This window comes from Panulirus ornatus, chromosome 2, assembly GCF_036320965.1.
Source record: "Panulirus ornatus isolate Po-2019 chromosome 2, ASM3632096v1, whole genome shotgun sequence".
NCBI classification, from domain to species: Eukaryota; Metazoa; Arthropoda; class Malacostraca; order Decapoda; family Palinuridae; genus Panulirus; species Panulirus ornatus.
Window position 1 is genome coordinate 74230412 of NC_092225.1, and position 19640 is coordinate 74250051.

General features: G+C 44.2%; 1 protein-coding gene across 6 annotated transcripts in view; it reads left to right on the plus strand.

The window, feature by feature from the left end:
* Positions 1–19640, plus strand: part of Indy (I'm not dead yet) — a 143100-nt gene that overhangs the window by 20317 nt on the left and 103143 nt on the right. For 5 of the 6 annotated variants that reach the window (XM_071677554.1, XM_071677515.1, XM_071677545.1 and 2 more), the window contains exon 2: positions 11689–11801. In XM_071677554.1, coding sequence (XP_071533655.1) covers positions 11689–11801 — 113 coding nt within the window. Of the gene's footprint in view, positions 1–10680; positions 10893–11688; positions 11802–19640 lie in introns of those variants that run through there. The other variant, XM_071677534.1, reaches the window with a different exon arrangement.

Genomic DNA, 19640 nt, shown 5'->3' on the forward strand with positions numbered 1-19640 from the left:
TTGGTTCTCTCCTTGATCTACTCGTCTACTGTCTCCTTGGACAATTTAAGATTAGTTCCCATGTATGCTACGAGTTAACACATGGTCCCTCCATTACTTTGAATAACATAATGAAATTTCGCCAGATAATGTCCATATAGATTTCGCTTACACTATCTGTCAAGAGCAAGGTAATTAAAGTCTGTAGACTTTAGAGTCTGGTACCTTGTTCACGAATGTTGACCATCGTTATATAATCGGTACTTGGAAAGTGCATCGAAGGTGATTCGTCTGTGAGTGATCACATTTACCAAACTTTTCTCTATCCACGAACCTATGGACGAGATCCTTGTTTATAGGCAGAACTAGAAATATAATCCAGCCGCAAGTAGGCTTCCCAACCATTTGCATAAGGTCACCGCCAAGTTAGTTTAGGTAGAATCAACTTCCAGTTTGAAAGGATTTCTTCTTAATTTGGTATTGGTGTAAGATGTAATTCGCTGATGTTACTAGGCTAGGAAACAGATCCACTGAAAATGAAAGTCTGCAGCTTAAAACGGACAATATAGTGATTGCCTGGGCTCATAGATACAAATAAATTGTAATAAGTACAAAGTTGTACATACCGGTGATGAAATCGAGCAGGTGAGCCATTATATGAATTCTGTTGAACCAAATAAACGAGGACAAAGATATGGATGTTAGGATCCTAAGACCAGTTCATCAGTGCACAGAAGCGGTAAAAAGAGGGAACAATATTGTTCAGTTTTGGTTTCCCTATTTGAAAGACATGAACGGAATGGAATGACACAAATTCTGATTCCCAGGCTGACTACAGGCTAAACGTCTTAAATCAATTTAGCTTAGAAAAAAGTTGATGTAATACAAGTGGCCAAAATTATCAAAAGCTTTGATGTCGATCCCACAGCCTCCTTATGGCTTAATTCGTCAGATTTTACTCGTAGTAATGACGAATATGGGACCAACTTTTTTTTTTTTTTTTAAGGCGAATTACTTTCTATAAAACAGGATAAAGATATTGAATGATATACGAGCTAGCTGTTAAAAGGAGTACGATAGATTCTTTTAAGAACCTTAAATATTTTGCTTCAAGTTCACAACTAACATTATTTGCACATCATGAATAGTTCGCACGCCAGTATGCATACTAGTGATTATTTGTGTGGTACGGGAAGATAGCTTCACTCGTGTTGCCTCGTATCTTAACCTTGTTTATACGTATTTGCTAACTTTTTAGTACACACGCACACCAGCCTAAATCAGGTATTTATCAACCAGCCTCGAAGGAAGGATGAACATCTGGGTGTGGTGTAGACCAACTGCCGCTCCCAGAATTCGAACTCTGGCAGATCCAAAATCAGAGTAGCTATTGGTGACCCCATGGTCACTTAAGGTAACCGTGGCCAAAAAGATTTCAGATGCTTGACTCTAGTAAGATATCCGAGGAGCACTGTTAAAACATGGCAGTGGCTGAAGATGGTCGTGATGCGGCCCTCCTGAGATGGGATTGTACTGTGTGGCCCCCACACGGCGGATTTACGAGCGGCCTGACCCAAGTGTAAGTAGGAGTCTAGATAATTGATGGGATCATTTAGAACAAAGTAATATAACCCCTTAACTACTCAGTTCCTCAAAAATTAAACGAATGTTTACTAACGAGTGGTTTGTGTACCCAGCTATCACCACACAAAATGGTACGTGCTTCGAATCCTTCCTGTTAAGACCATATATATATATATATATATATATATATATATATATATATATATATATATATATATATATATAATAAAACTTATTTCACTTCAGTAGGTCAGGAAATTTATAAACTTTATAACACCTACTGAAGTGCGAGTTACCCTTCATAAGATTATCATTGACGTTGGTTTTCTAATATATATATATATATATATATATATATATATATATATATATATATATATATATATATATAGGCGGAACGCATTCATAGTGCCATTGTACAAAGGCAAAGGGGATAAAGGTGAGTGCTCAAATTAGAGGTATAAGTTTGTTGAGTATTCCTGGGAAATTATATGGAATGGTATTGATTGAGAGGGTGAAGGCATGTACAGAGCATCAGACTGGGGAAGAGCAGTGTGGTTGATAGAGATGCTCTTTGGAAGGTATTAAGAATATATGGTGTGGGAGGCAAGTTGCTAGGAGCAGTGAAGTTTTTATCGAGGATGTAAGGCATGTGTACGAGTAGGAAGAGAGGAAAGTGATTGGTTTTCGGTAAATGTCGGTTTGCGGCAGGGGTGCGTGATGTGTTTATGGTTAATTTGTTTATGGATGGGGTTGTTAGGGAGGTGACTGCAAGAGTTTTGGAGAGAGGGACAAGTATGCAGTCTGTTGTGAATGAGAGAGCTTGGGAAGTGAGTCAGTTGTTGTTCACTGATGATACATCGCTGGTGGCTGATTCGGGTGAGAAACTGCAGAAGCTGGTGACTGAGATTGGTAAAGTGTGTGAGAAGAAAGCCGAGAGTAAATGTGAATGAGAGCAATGTCATTAGGTACAGTAGGGTTGAGGGACAAGTTAACTGGGAGGTAAGTTTGAATGGAGAAAAACTAGAGGAAATAGTGTTTTAGATATCTGGGAGTGGATTTGGCAGCAGATGGAACCGTGGAAGCGGAAGTGAGTCACAAGGTGGGGGAGGGGGCAAAGATTCTGGGAGCGTTGAAGAGTGTGTGGAAGGGGAGAACATTATCTCGGAAAGCAAATGTGGGTATGTTTGAAGGAATAGTGGTTCCAACAATGTTATATGGTTGCAAGGCGTGGGCTATAGATAGGGTTATGCGGAGGAAGATGGATGTGTTGGAAATGAGATGTTTGAGGACAATATGTTGAAGTGGTTTGATCGAGTAGGTAATGAAAGGGGTAAGAGAGATGTGTGGTATTAAAAAGTGTGGTTGAGAGAGCAGAGGGTGTTTTGAAATGGTTTGGTCACATGGCGCGAATGAGTGAGGAAAGATTGACAGGATATATGTCAGAGGTGGAGGGAACGAGAAGTGGGAGACCAAATTGGAGGTGGAAGGATGGAATGAAAAAGATTTTGAGCAATCGGGAGTGAAAAAGATTTTGAGCAATCGGGAGTGAAAAAGATTTTGAGCAATCGTGAGTGAAAAAGATTTTGAGCAATCGTGAGTGAAAAAGATTTTGAGCAATCGTGAGTGAAAAAGATTTTGAGCAATCGTGAGTGAAAAAGATTTTGAGCAATCGTGAGTGAAAAAGACTTTGAGCAATCGGGAGTGAAAAAGATTTTGAGCAATCGGGAGTGAAAAAGATTTTGAGCAATCGGGAGTGAAAAAGATTTTGAGCAATCGGGAGTGAAAAAGATTTTGAGCAATCGGGAGTGAAAAAGATTTTGAGCAATCGGGAGTGAAAAAGATTTTGAGCGATCGGGGGCCTGAAAATGCAGGAGGATTAAAGGCGTGCAAGGAATAGTGAATTGGAACGATGTGGTATACCGGGGTCGACGTGCTGTATAATGCACCGAAACCACAGCTCCCTTTCCACATCCAGGCCCCACAAAACTTTCCAAGGTTTACCCCAGACGCTTCACATTCCCTGGTTCAATCCATTGAAAGCACGTCGACCCCGGTATACCACATCGTTCCAATTCCTTCTATTCCTTGCACTTCTTTCACCCTCCTGCATGTTCAGGCCCCAATCACTCAATCTTTTTCACTCCAATTTTCCACCTCCACTTTGGTCTCCTACTTCTCGTTCTCTCTACCTCTGACACATATATCCTCTTTGTCAATCTTTCCTCACTCATTCTCTCCATGTGACCAAACCATTTCATACCTCTTCTGCTCTCTCAAACACAGTTACCACACATCTCTTACCCTTTCATTACTTACTCGATCAAACCACCTCACACCACATATTGTCCTCAAACATCTCATTTCCAGCACATCCACCATCCTCCGCACAACTCTAACTATAGCCTACGCTTCGCAACCATATAACATTGTTGGAACCACTGTTCCTTCAAACATAACCATTTTTGCTTTCCAATATAACGTTCTCGACTTCCACACATTTTTCAACGCTCCCAGAACTTTCGCCCCCTCCCCCACCCTATGATTAACTTAAGCTTCCATGGTCCATCCGCTGCCAAATCCACTCCCTGATATCTAAAACACTTCACTTCCTCCAGTTTTTCTCTATTCAAACTTACCTCCCAATTGACTTGACCCTCAACTCTACTGTACCTAATAACCTTGCTCTTATTCACATTTACTCTCGGCTTTATTCTTTCACACACACTACCAAACTCAGATGAAAGCCGGCAAGGTTGTGGGTTTGGATGTTATTGCAGTGGAATTTATTAAAAAAGGGGGTGACTGTATTGTTGACTGGTTGGTAAGGTTATTCAATGTACGTGTGACTCATAGTGAGGTGCCTGAGGATTGGCGGAATGCTTGCAGTGACATTGTACAAAGGCAAATGGGATAAAAGTGAATGCTCAAATTACAGAGGTATAAGTTTAAGTATTCCTGGGAAATTTTATGGGAGGGTATTGATTGAGAAGGTGAAGGAATGTCCAGAGCATCAGATTGGGGAAGAGCAGTGTGGTTTCAGAAGTGATAGAGTATATGTGGATCAGGTGTCTGCCTTGAAGAATGTATGTGAGAAATACTTAGAAAAGCAAATTGATTTGTATGTAGCATTTATGGATCTGGAGAAGGCATATGATAGTTGATAGAGATGCTCTGTGGAAGGTGTTAAGAATATATGGTGTGGGAGGCAAGTTGTTAGAAGCAGTGTAAAGTTTTTATCGAGGATGTAAGGCATATGTACGGGTAGGAAGAGAGGAAAGTGATAGGTTCTCAGTGAATGTTTATTTGCGGCAGGGGTGCGTGATGTCTCCACGATTGTTTAATTTGTTTATGGATGGGGTTGTTAGGGAGGTGAATGCAAGAGTTTTGGAAAGAGGGAAGTGAGTCAGTTGTTGTTCGCTGATGATACAGCGCTGGTGGCTGATTCGTGTGAGAAACTGCAGAAGCTGGTGACTGAGTTTGGTAAACTGTGTGAAAGAAGAAAGTTTAGAGTAAATGTGAATAAGAGCAAGGTTATTAGGTACAGTAGGGTTGAGGGTCAAGTCAATTGGGAGGTGAGTTTGAATGGAGAAAAACTGGAGGAAGTGAAGTGTTTTAGGTATCTGGGAGTGGATCTGGCAGCGGATGGAACCATGGAAGCGGAAGTGGATCATAGGGTGGGGGAGGGGGCGAAAATTCTGGGAGCCTTGAAGAATGTGTGGAAGTCGAGAACATTATCTCGGAAAGCAAAAATGGGTATGTTTGAAGGAATAGTGGTTCCAACAATGTTGTATGGTTGCGAGGCGTGGGCTATGGATAGAGTTGTGCGCAGGAGGATGGATGTGCTGGAAATGAGATGTTTGAGGACAATGTGTGGTGTGAGGTGGTTTGATCGAGTAAGTAACGTAAGGGTAAGAGAGATGTGTGGAAATAAAAAGAGCGTGGTTGAGAGAGCAGAAGAGGGTGTTTTGAAATGGTTCGGGCACATGGAGAGAATGAGTGAGGAAAGATTGATCAAGAGAATATATGTGTCGGAGGTGGAGGGAACGAGGAGAAGAGGGAGACCAAATTGGAGGTGGAAAGATGGAGTGAAAAAGATTTTGTGTGATCGGGGCCTGAATATGCATGCAGGAGGGTGAAAGGAGGGCAAGGAATAGAGTGAATTGGAGCGATGTGGTATACAGGGGTTGACGTGCTGTCAGTGGATTGAATCAGGGCATGTGAAGCGTCTGGGGTAAACCATGGAAAGCTGTGTAGGTATGTATATTTGCGTGTGTGGACGTATGTATATACATGTGCATGGGGGTGGGTTGGGCCATTTCTTTCGTCTGTTTCCTTGCGCTACATCGCAAACGCGGGAGACAGCGACAAAGCAAAAAAAAAAAAAAAATAAAAAATATTTATATATATATATATATATATATATATATATATATATATATATATATATATATATATATATATATTTCAAACTATTCGCCATTTCCCGCGTTAGCGAGGTAACGTTAAGAACAGAGGACTGGGTCATTAAGGGAATATCCTCACCTGGCCCCCTTCTCTGTTCCTTCTTTTGGAAAATTAAAAAAAATTGAGAGGGGAGGATTTCCAGCCCCCGCTCCCTCCCCTTTTAGTCGCCTTCTACGACACGCAGGGAATACGTGGGAAATATTCTTTCTCCCTATCCCCAGGGATATATATATATATATATATATATATATATATATATATATATATATATATATATATATATATATATATATATATATAATTACCAAATAAGATTTTCTTTGGGATTTCGTTGTTTGATCTCTTTTTGCATAGGCAAGGGAGGGTTGTCTCGACGTTTCTATTAGAATCCATCAAATCATTATCAGGAGTGTATGGGTGGGGAAGTGGGATGAATCTCAGGTGACAGGGTAGGCAGAGGTGTTTTCAGCGCTGCGCGCTCATTGACTTTAACGGGATGTTGGGGCATGTAGCTGCAAGTTCCCTCTCCTAGCCCGTGTTCTGCTTATTCAGTTTTTGTTCTTTAATAATCGAGAAAAAATGTGTACCATGGTGAGTGGAACCTTGGTACCATTGTGGGAGTGGGCCCTTGGTACCATGGTGGGAGTGGACCCGTGGTACCATGTTGGGAGTGGACCCTTGGTACCATGTTGGGAGTGGACCCTTGGTACCATGGTGGGAGTGGACCCTTGGTACCATGGTGGGAGTGGACCCTTGGTACCATGGTGGGAGTGGACCCTTGGTACCATGTTGGGAGTGGACCCTTGGTACCATGGTGGGAGTGGACCCTTGGTACCATGGTGGGAGTGGACCCTTGGTACCATGGTGGGAGTGGACCCTTGGTACCATGGTGGGAGTGGACCCTTGGTACCATGGTGGGAGTGGACCCTTGGTACCATGGTGGGAGTGGACCCTTGGTACCATGGTGGGAGTGGACCCTTGGTACCATGGTGGGAGTGGACCCTTGGTACCATGGTGGGAGTGGACCCTTGGTACCATGGTGGGAGTGGACCCTTGGTACCATGGTGGGAGTGGACCCTTGGTACCATGGTGGGAGTGGACCCTTGGAACCATGGTGGGAGTGGACCCTTGGAACCATGGTAAGAGTGGACCCTTGGTACCATGGTGGAAGTGAAACCATGATACCACCATTTTGTAAGTTTTTGCACATGTATGGGACACTGTATTCTTAATTTTTCCTCTTGCGGCAGTTTTCTCGACTGCCTTCAACCACAACAGCAACCACCAAGGCCAGACATGTATGATGAGCTTCGATAAAAAAGGAAAAGTTTGTTTTTTAAGTTGGAAATCCTGCTTCTTGAAAGGGTCCAGCCGTGTAGGTCAAGAAACTGGTACTCAAATGTCGAGTTGTTAAAGGTCACGCAGTAATTTTCAGGCAGCAGCATGGAGTACTTTGTGGAAGAGGTAATGGAATGGACATGGCAAGTAGCAGCTGAAGTAATAGCTACAGAAGAGGGAATTACAACCAGCAGGATGGCAGAGGGAAAGTGAATTAGGTTTCGGGATCAAATCCGTAGTTAGTAAATTGGATTGCTCTAGTGGTTGCTGTCATACACGTATGTAGTTCGAACCAACCTAGGTGGATACTAATTCTCCATACTAGTAAGAAATACTTTGTGTGATCGAAGTATCTAATGAAAGAATTGTTTTCACATACTGAAAGATTTTTAGAGGTGGAGACACACAGCTGTTTGCGAAATGTTGGGTCTTCGAGACGTCACGATGATACAGTCGTCAGGAAAATGTACTGACCACCTTGGCGTTCGTATCAATGAGACATTGAACGAAATCGTAGGAAATGTATGAGGGGTTATCAGCGTGGGTTGGTACGCCTGCGCCAGTGTTGCTATACGCCAGTCTCCTAAAACTGTTGTAAGTCCTGGTACTGCTGATGTTTAAATGCCCGCATGTAACACTCGTTTGTAGATCACATATTGTGTGTGTGTGTGTGTGTGTGTGTATATATATATATATATATAATATATATATATATATATATATATATATATAATATATATATATATATATATATATATATATATATATATATAATATATATATATATATATATATATATATATATATATATATATATATATATAATTTTTTTTTTCATACTATTCGCCATTTCCCGCGATAGCGAGGTAGCGTTAAGAACAGAGGATGGGCCTTTAAGGGAATATCCTCACCTGGCCCTCTTCTGTTCCCTCTTTTGGAAAATTAAAATATATATATATATATATATATATATATATATATATATATATATGATCTTGACGCTTGTCTCGTAGTTCACTGTGTTGATAATCGCGTATAGATGTGTGGTATGTATGCATGTAGCGACTTCGTCTTCGAATAACTTTTGATGCCTGCACAGTGTTCGAATCTTCACCCACAGTCAGTCTATACCGGGTAATGTCCACATTTGTGACTGTTTTACACCACTTGGCCATTTCCCTTCCTCTCTTGCAATACATGCAGATGAATGCGTTCGTAATGTCTCGTGTTCCGAACCTCCGATCATATTAGTGATGTTATGCCACACTAACACTCTTACAACGAATCAAACTAATGCAGCCATGTTGCGTTATCACACACTCTTCATTGGTGAGTGGTTCTATAATGTCATTACTGTGTTATGGAACTGTATGATGTGCTAAGCAGTTTGAAATCCGCAGAACGACTCTGAACATTCTCCAGCCAGTGATACCAACCGATACATCACCACGTCTACAGGTTTTACTCATATTGTATTCCATCGACTCCTGTGTGGCTGATACTTTCTTTTTATTGTGCGTAGGTTGCGTTGTGTAGTGGAGCAGCAGAGCTGCCCAATGTCAAAGTCTTTGTTTAGAGTAATCGGGATAAAAATAGTTTTCCAGAGGCGTTAGACTTCGTTTTCAGTTGACCTGAAAAAAATCGTGTCCAAATTTTGTGGTAGTCGAGGAAACACGATATACGTCGAGCAAAAGATTAAACAAATTTGAAAGTAGATAACAATGGAATCTGTGTATGAGTGGACTAGTTTGTTGGTCTCAGAAATGTTGATATAACGGATGAAGTGTTCAGGATACAGGACAGACCCTTAAGCAATACATTTTATAGGAAGACGAAGTGTTGATCCATCGAAATCTACTGCTATGGTCTAACCCAAGGGAAAATAGATTCCATCATAGTACTTCGCCAGAGGTTCCAAAAGAAGCGTGAAAGCTGTGGAGGCGTTCGTATCATCGAGATTAAAAGATGATAGATATCTTGCTGCGTCCGAACAGGAGGGATGGCTCGAGAAAATATTATTGAATATTTTCTGAATATTTAATTGGGGTCATCGTAGATCTGGAGTACACAGTATCCTGGAGGTATTACAAATGAGTTCTCTCAACCTCCTGAGCGAAATCCCTTTTTTCAATGTTGGTTCTGATGGCAGTGTGAGACATTTATCCAGTGAAGGGGCTCCACGTAGATGTGAATTGATGACGAGACCTTACCCATAATGCAGATTGTAGCAGGGGAGTTGTGGGGTCAACATAACAGCACCTCTACACTATCGCGGAGTAAGATTACGCCCGCATCATGCTCGCATTGTTAAACTGAACTTCGCCTTGTAACATAACAAGGCTGGTGCCCTAGCAGTTGGTCCCTACTGGTACGTACAGGTCGTCGCTTAGTGTGTAGTGATAAGCGACCACAATAAGGAAAAGACGTGTTGCAAGGTTGTGCCTTGGACTGTCGAGTACTTCATCTGGCCTGCCTGTGGGTCATCTACATCCTGACGATAACTGTTTTGGTACATCTTCTAATCGTCAGTAGAGGTGTTGGATCGGAGAGTTAAACAATTATGAGCAATGAAAGGTAATATACTGCTGGTAGTGAAGGTCACACGTCAGCATACGACGCTGACGGAAGGCGGTACAGTACACAGCATAACACTGACATTTGGACAAGGAATCTTGCGTGAATCATGGTCGGCCAGTCTGGTGTAGGCAGGAACACCGAGAGGGCGGGAGAACAGCTGCAAATTCCCCGGGGACCAATTGGATCCTTTGGTGAAGTCGGACGAGATGAACTTTAAATACGTGTATAACGTGACCAAACAAAATAAAGAAATTTCATTGATTATATTTGTCTTGACTTCACGTGGGTCCCTCGGCCCCCGTGTCCGGGGTGTCCATATAAGCCATATTATGCCGACCGTTCCCCAGGGCCGGATCAGGTTTGGGCTGCACGCCCTGTACTCCCTCCCACCCCTGACCACGTATCCTTAACCCTGGCAATCGCTGAAATGTTTTCTTCGCCTATATTGTGGTTGGGACGCACGAGGCACTACCCACGTGATGGGTGTACAGCTGAGGTGGTCGCTCTAAGGTTGTCTTGTGTGGAGTCGTCAAACTCGGACGAAAAACAAAAAAAGAAAAATTAAATTCTTTTAAGGGTAAGGTGTCATCACCAGAGATGTACTTGCATGTGGGTCTGATAAGATTGATAAGAGATGTGATCTAGCGATAAGGCTGATGAACTGTCAGTCCCTGGACATCTCTGGTACCAGATCTGTCATGATTCGAGCGTAGTCTGGCGGGGTGAGACGCCACCAGTGTGACCGATAATGGTGACGAAACCACCTATGGCACTAGTGTCAGCCCGGAGTGAAGTGGTCCGTGTGGGTGCATGAGGCTTTACTTGAACGCATGTCTCTCGTGAGCCACATAAGACTGTGGAGGGTCTGCAGTCATCCACCTCAGGAAGGTGGTCGTTGATGGTCCGTGGAACCTCTCTGGTACACAGCAATACTCCCACACACTGAGGTAAAAATTTAAGACCGGCTAACTCGCCTACTGTGACCCTATACTGTAAATACCATCATTAACGTGTTTACTGCCACCACCACAATAGTTGCTGTTACTGTTGTTCGTCAGAAATATCGCCATCACTAGTACTACCACACCACTACTACTACCACACCACCAATGTTTTAAAGTATGGGGTCGAAGTGTGAGCAATTCTTTTTTGAAGTGCATGGGTTAGATATGAAGTCTAGGAGCAAGGATGTGAATTCTGAACGCAAGTGTAATATTAGTACATTCTTCAGTATAGAGATGATGTATGCTGATGATCTTGTTTACTAGCAGTGTTCAGTATAGAGATGATTTATGCTGCTGCTGATCTTTTGTACTAGCAGTGTTCACTGTGGAGATGATGTATGCTGATCTTGTGTACTAGCAGTGTTCACTATAGAGATGATGTATGCTGCTGCTGATCTTGTGTACTAGCAGTGTTCACTATAGAGATATATGCTGATGATCTTGTGTACTAGCAGTGTTCACTATAGAGATGATGTATGCTGCTGCTGATCTTGTGTACTAGCAGTGTTCACTATGGAGATGATGTATGCTGCTGCTGATCTTGTGTACTAGCAGTGTTCACTATGGAGATATATGCTGATGATCTTGTGTACTAGCAGTGTTCACTATAGAGATGATGTATGCTGCTGCTGATCTTGTGTACTAGCAGTGTTCACTATGGAGATATATGCTGATGATCTTGTGTACTAGCAGTGTTCACTATAGAGATGATGTATGCTTATGTCTTTGTGTATTGCAGGCATGAAGTGGCTGGAGTTCTATACCCGCCACTGGAAGCCCACCTGGAGGACCTTGCTGGCCTGTGTGGCGCCCGTGGTGTTCCTGCCGATGATCGTCATCCATTCTCACCCGGTCAGTCCTGCCACTTCTTACTCTTAACCACACATAAGTATTACACTATGATGCACTTGTGTACGTACATATGTACACCACTGTAGGTACCCCATATTCCGACCAAGTTTGGTTCGTGATGTGGTGGTTGGGTACCCCATCTCTTATTACGTTTGGTTCTGGTGTTTGGTATCAGGTGGTAGTCTTGTGCTGGCTCGACAGATGGTAGGTTCAAGCGATGACACACTACTTCCTATGAACCATTCCCCGTAGTCGTACACTGCATAGCGGCATCTAGTGAGCCGTGCGGCTGACGGCTTTGGCTGTTGCACTAACCAGCGGTTAGTGCAACTAACCACCTCAAGGTGGGAGGTGGGCCCCACCCTTGTGTAAACAGCGGAGGATCTGGAGGTCCGTCTGGCGACGTAGATGCTACACTTGGCAGTCTACTACGTCACGTCCCCACCTGAGATCTGGGAAATGACTCTTGCTTAAGGTATTAAAAGAATATACGAGATGAATGCCAATTAGGCCGTGACGACCAAATTTGGTAGATGTGGATGAACCACCGATTCGGTCGCCCATGAACGTAACCAAACTGATATATCAAATGTTCATCTTCCGTTCTCAGGCGAAGTAACTGTGGGGGGAAGTGTGACGACGTACTGCCACACCCCTGTTGTAATATCCCTGGTGTAGGTGAGTAGGGTGCTTAATTCCAAGATGGATTATCCTCCCAATTATCAACTCTTGTCACCCCGGCCCTCTCCCCTGACGTTTCGTTCTGCCAAGCCTCGTCGTGTTTCTTACCACCTCTGACCTGTCGTCCTCGTTTCCTACCATGATTCCTCCAGTGTGTATCATCCCTTTAGATTCTTCCCGTCCCGTTTCGTCTCCTTGCCAGTGTCTGTTGGTACCCAAGTCCCATCTGCCCCGCCCGTCCTGGCGTCCACAAAAAGTAGGTAACTAATGCCGTGGCTGCGTCAGACCGTAGGAGATGGGAGGTGGGTGTGGCGTCTACCTGCAGCGTCGTAAAGGTTCCACCACCAGATACCGCAATGACCTTTGTGTGATAGGTGCGTAGCAGCTCATGGTCATGGCTGGCTGCTTGGTCAGGGGTCAATGAATCGTGGCTGTTAGTCAAGGTTGTTGGATGTGATGCCATCCGTGCTTGTGCATACGGAGGAGGAGGTTAAGTAGACGATTGATTGAAGGCTGGCACGCTGGTTTTCCAACTGTGTAGTTACTTGTTTCCTGTCTATCTAGGTGTTCATCTGGCTCGTTAACAGACTGGTGGCCACCTAGATGGGTGTTCTGGTGGCTGGTTGGTAATGTTGTATACACTGAGGCAATAAATTGGACGTAATTAATTTCCATGAAGTCCTCCACAACGGTCTTGTTGGCATTTTGAGCAACACCAAGTGTGTAGAAGAATGGCCATAGTTGTGTCGGATGCTTCCAGGACGTCCACGAACGTGACAAGAACGAATGTTTACCCCAATTCTTGGTAGATGTGGTGGACGTTGTGTACTGCTGTCTTGGTGGATTGTATCGTCTGAGTCCATAATGACTCTCGGGTGACTAGCTTTAATAACATCTTGTGTGTATTTACTGAAGTCCACCCAAGAATTGTACGAGATATACAAAAGGTTCATGATTAACCATATATTATGTATATATATATATATATATATATATATATATATATATATATATATATAGTGTATATGAACGCACACTACCATATAACATACAAATCTCTAACAGCCAGGATCGAACCCGGGACCCCTGTTTAGCAGGCGGGGACGCTACTTGTTATGATCTGATCATAGCCTAGCAGTCGCGTCCTCGCCTGCTACGCAGGGGTCCCGGGTTCGATCCTGGATGTTAGTTCGTATGTTACATGTTGTAATTTACAGTAAAATTGAATAAGACATCTTTCTTGGATGTAATGGTGAGTGCCACAACAGGATAATTCGTCAATGACATCTACGGAAAACCCACAAAGCAAGGTAAATGGACGAATGGAGTAAGTGAATGTACTTAAAATCACAAGGAGTCATTCGAGCATACGTGTGGATATATATATATATATATATATATATATATATATATATATATATATATATATATAATGATGCTACGGTTCGGCAGTGTAACAATCACACTCAAACTGGTCTTGCTAAGATCCATCCCAGGTCTTCTTCGAAGTTTCTGCAGGTCATTGCCAGATCTCAAGTCCCTCCTCAGGTCTTTCCAGGCCTTCTCCAGATCACTCCTAGGTCTTCCCAAGGTATTCCCCAGTTCCTCCCGCATATCATCGGCAGCCCACCTCAGGTTTTCCCTGATCTTCAAGTCCTCCCCAGGTTTTTCCAAAGTTTTCCGCAGGTCCTTCCAAAGTCTTTCTTAGTCACATGCTGAACACTTTGTCTGGTATCGAAATAATAAAAAAAAAAACTTCCCAGGCCGCCGCCTTCAGGTCCTCCCCAGTTTTCTGTGCATCAGGCTTTCTCGAGGTCCTTTTCAGGTATTCTCCGTCATCCCCAGGTCCAGCAACGCTACGCTGGATGTTGAAACGCTTGTGCAGTATTACCACACCAGGTTGCACACATGTACACGAGGCTATGGAAAAACCTGCCTTTGTTGACCTCGTAACCACCTCTGAGGTCGTGGTCACGTGTTACTGACCGCTCGATATTGTCTGTCTCCACCACCATGGAACCAACAGGTGGTTGTCCTCTGGCACGAAAAATGCTACACTGGACACTGACCTATATTACGGCTTCCGTTGTCACAAAGCCTTTTCAACAGGTCTTGTATATATATATATATATATATATATATATATATATATATATATATATATATATGCAAAAGAAGGAGCAGAGGAGAGGGTCCAGGTGAGGATATTCCCTCAAAGGCCCAGTCCTCTGTTCTTAACGCTACCTCGCTATCGCGGGAAATAGCGAATAGTATGAAAAAAAAAAAAAAAAAAATATATATATATATATATATATATATATATATATATATATATATATATATATATATGGCTGTTTTTTAGTCTGTGGCTGATTGGCAGAACGTCCATCTGGTTGACTGATGATTAGATGGCTCGCTGGGTGATAACTGGCTAGTTGGTTTGATTTCCATCCATTTAGCTGGTAGATGACTGGCTGGGAGACTGCAGGCTGCTTGTTTGCTCAGCCAGGGTGTTTCCTTTTAGCGGGTTGCTGGCTGGCGTGGGGAAGTGACTGGGTTAGGTGCCCAGATGTCATCATGCTGTGTACCTGGATGGTACCTAGCTGGCTAGGAGCTTGTTGTATTGCTGGCTGCCTTACAGGCTAGCTGGCCGACCTGGTAGTTTGGTGGGTAGCTGGCTAGCTTGAAGATTGCCAGTCTGAGCTGGGAAGTAGGTAGGTAGCTAAATGATCACCTGGCTGAACTGTTGAGTAAGTAGCCAGATGGTCACCTGGCTGACCTGGTAGCAAGCCAGCTGGATAGTAACCTGGCTGACCTGGTAGCTAGCCAGCCGGATGATGGCTCCCTGGCTGTGTGTGTGTCTGGCGCGAGAGTGTCACTCAGTCAGTCAGGTTTGCTAGTCATTGGCTTCCTGCCATGTTAGTGGTCCGCTGGGCAGTTTGTTGAGCTGTGACTGGCTGGCTTGGCACCGGCTGGCTCCTCGCTGGCAAGGGAATTATCCTGATTGCGTCCACCAAAGGCTGTGTATTCAGCGGAGATCAGCTGTGGGTGTATTGCTAGACGAGGAAGGACGAAGCAGTGGTTCCTGAGTCACAACACGTCCGCCACGATACACGATCATCCTCAAGGTCGCCACGTTCCTCACTGTTGTATCTTGTTTTCATCACCCATTTCGACCAGTTTTCCTCAGTGTGAGGTTTGTATAACCATCAGTTATATTCTAGTACGTGATGACGCATTTGTTTTTCGTCTGTCTGTCTGGGACGTCCTGGCAAGAGTTATGCAGCGTCGTCTTTGCTATGTGATTAGGGACACGAGAGCTTCTCTAGGTCGTCTTATGTCTGGCGAAGGAGGGGGGGGGGGGTGTTAGCTTAACGGCAACTTACGGCTTGTAAGATAACGATAAGAGTGTACAGAGTGGTAAGAAGGTGGGGGTTGTGGTCTGCAAGCCCGATTGGGCTTGTGAATGTGGAGTCGAACTGCAGGTCTGGGACGAGGGATCTCTAGTGGCAGAAGTTGACGGTGTGGGCCTAGGCTGGTGCAAATAGGAGGACCAGTGTGTGTGTGTGTGTGTGTGTGTGTGTATAGTCTTTATCATTGAGAGGTGGTGTACGGAGGACCAAGGAGGTGTACCTTTTTCTAGTAGCCCTGTGGTGTGTGGTGTGGAGTGGTGGTTGTGTGATGGTGTGTGGTGGTGTGATGTGGTGATGGTGTGTGATGTGGTGGTGTGTGGAGTGGTGGTGGTGTGATGTGGTGATGGTGTGTGATGTGGTGGTGGTTGTGTGATGTGATGGTGGTTGTGTGATGTGATGGTGTGTGGAGTGGTGGTGGTGTGTGATGTGGTGGTGGTGTGTGATGTGGTGGTGGTGTGTGATGTGGTGGTGTGTGGAGTGGTGGTGGTGTGTGATGTGGTGATGGTGTGTGATGTGGTGGTGGTTGTGATGTGATGGTGTGTGGAGTGGTGGTGGTGTGTGATGTGGTGGTGTGTGGAGTGGTGGTGGTGTGTGATGTGGTGATGGTGTGTGATGTGGTGGTGATGTGTGTGGAGTGGTGGTGGTGTGTGGAGTGGTGGTGGTGTGTGATGTGGTGTGTGATGTGGTGTGTGATGTGGTGGAGTGGTGGTGGTGTGGGAAGGAAAACCAGACGGGCGAAGCGTAGGCCCACTTCGGGAGGGACGAAAGTCGAGACGTTCTTGCATGCCCGAGTCTGGGAGTCTTCAGCCAGGGGATCTTTCTGGAGTCGGAGTCAGTCTCCAGTCGCCGAGGAGTGGACATGAACCTTTGGGGGGGGAGGGGGGTTTACATCCTGGATGGGAATGATAGGGTGGGGCACTAGCCAGCGGGGGTGTGGGGTAGGTAGGTGGGTAATATGTTTAGGGAGGTGGGTAGATTTAGTTTTAGGGGTAGATGAATAGTGTAGGGGGGGGGGTAGTTTGGTGTTATGTGGAGGGAGTTAAGTTGGTATCACGTGTGGGGAGGTTAGTAGGTTGGTGACGTGTGGGGGAGGGAGGTAATATGTAGGGGATAAGTAGTACGGTAGATTGTATGGGGGAGGTAAGTTGGTGGTAGTGGTGGGTGGGTGGTAGGAGGGCGTACGGTCGGGGAGGTGCAGGAACAACTAACCTTCAACATCGGACGGTGGTGGTGGTCGTATGTACTAATGGTACATACGACCTACTTACACTCCCGCTGTCATTGTCGTGGTATGTGTGTGTGCGCGTGCGTGCGTGCGTGCACATATTCATTTCTCGAGCAGCCAGGGATGCAGCAGTGGGCAGACCACCTCGCCCAGTACCCAAGCCCGGGTCCGTTACACTGACGTGTCACCACTGTAGGGTGGGGGTGCCTGCGCGCGCGCACAAGGGTATCGTGTGTAACGCCTCCCTGTAGCAGGTGATTATTGACCTGTGTGCACGTACGTGTGTCCACGTCGGAGGACATGTATTTATTACGTGATTATTTTGCTATGAGGGAGGAGGGAACTTATCCTTTATTCTTGGCTACTATCCTCTACTTGATGGTAATTTTCGTCCAGCTGCCCACATTAACACTCGTAACTGTCTGTGTACTATAAAGATACAAGATATGATTCGTGCCTAATTTCATGTTATATTATCTGGGAGTTCAATCTTCGAATCATCTGAAGAAGTGTCATCAGATTGGTTTAAGAATTGGACAATCGTCACTCCTTTTTCCCCCCCATGATGGAAAGCCTTTTACCTAACCTTTTCCTATATTCTGCTCTTACCACTGGTCAGTCCTTATTGTCCTCCTGGCTTTCTCTTAACAGATCATTACGCTTCTTGAAGCGCGGCGACCAAGCGTGAGGAGCATATTCTAGTTTTGGCCTTGTCTAGTACGTGAACAGCTTTCTGAATATTCCAAGTACATGAATAGTTCTACTATTTGCCAGTACACTGTTCGTAGACTTTACTGTTCTGAAGTGTGAATCTTGGAGAAGGTTTGAGCTATGTCTACTCCTACATCTCTGCTTCGCACAGGATCTTGCAAATTTTCTGGATAATAATTTTCTGTGGCCCATCCTCGCTGCATTTACTCGGGATGAATTTCATTATCCAAGTTTGAAACCAAACTTGAAGTTTGTCTAGGTCCTCTTGTAAGCTGATGCAACGTTTCTCGCTTTTTATTTCCCTCATGACCTTAGCAATAGGTGTTAGCATATTAAGTTACGAGTCTAATTTTTCTGCAAAGTCGATCGTATAAATCGCGAAAAACAAATGTTTCATGACAACCTGGGCGACGCCGCTGGTGACCTTGGACCTCTTGTTATCAAGTTCGTCTTGACCATATCCTCCAACACTCCTCCCTCTGAAACACTCGGCCACACTGGCCGCTGTTACTGACTTTACTGATGATTGGTCTGTGGAAGTATCGAATTATCCTCTGCCTTGTCCATTGCATTTCATGTTTTTTGCTTTGCTTTCTTAATCTGCCGCGTGTTCCTCCCTCTCGTACTATCCAAGTGTTGGCTGGCTGTGTTGCTGCCTGTTCCTTCCTCATAGCACATCGCTAAGCTCCTTCCTTTATTAACATCTTTTATCAAACTCTCCATATTGACCATTGATCTGTATTTCAGGTTAAAGTTGACAAAGTTCATACTTGTAAATTTCACAATCTCTGCTCCACAACCCTTGCTTCCTGGATACTGATGTTTCCTAGTATATTACCGTAAATATCCTTTTTTTTTTCTGTATAGTTTCCAGCAATGCATATCCTCTTTGAATCGAGTTCTATGTTTTTTTTTTTTTGTCCTCACTTTATGGAATGATCAAGCTTTAACATTACATGATCTCTCTCCTCTTGTTGGTCTACCGTCAGTGATGTTTTCGTATCCCTGCTGCTGTATGTGAAGACGAGATCTAGTAATACCAATCCTAGTATGTTCAGCGCCATGCTGGGTTAGGAAATCATCATGTATACACTAAGAACCGTCCCTGAGAAGTGCTTGCTTCACTGCTGCTTGTACCCACCTGATTATTGCTTCATTATCATATATTTACTCAGGTTCATCACCATTCTTGGAGGGTCATCATTACTAGCCATTTTTTCTACATTTTCTCTCCCCAGTATGCAATGTTTAATGCGTCATCTACTCGTGTTTCCTGAAACTTAAAATTATTTTATTAGGAGAACAGTCCATCTCTTCCCCAGTCGTATCTTTTACTCCTTTCTATCGTGTGTGTGTGTGTGGTTTTTGTACTGTGCTTCTCCCGCCTCGGCAAGATAGTAACAGGAACAAATTGTGAACGGCGTCATGTGCAGACATCGTTCTCTAGCTGCCTTGTTTGTGATATATAATGAAAGTGGCAACTGCTTAATGAACTGACAGGAGCCAAGGCCTTAAGATATGGATAAAAAAGATCTGCAGTATAGACATCTGGGTCATAAGATCGTGTTGGAGGAGTCAATGTCGTTATAGACAGTTTGGCCACAGTCTAGTGATTACATTGATGATGACAGTGATTGGTTGCGGGCCTGTACAGTCTTGTAGCGGTTTCTCCCACCTGGGACGGCTCGGTGCGGTTCTGATGCCCAACCCTTATTCTCTGAAGTATTCTTACATTCTCCCCAAACTCTCTTGCCATCTTTTTCAGCTCCTGCACTGTTCTCTTTACCTCCAGCCTCCTCTTGTGCATCT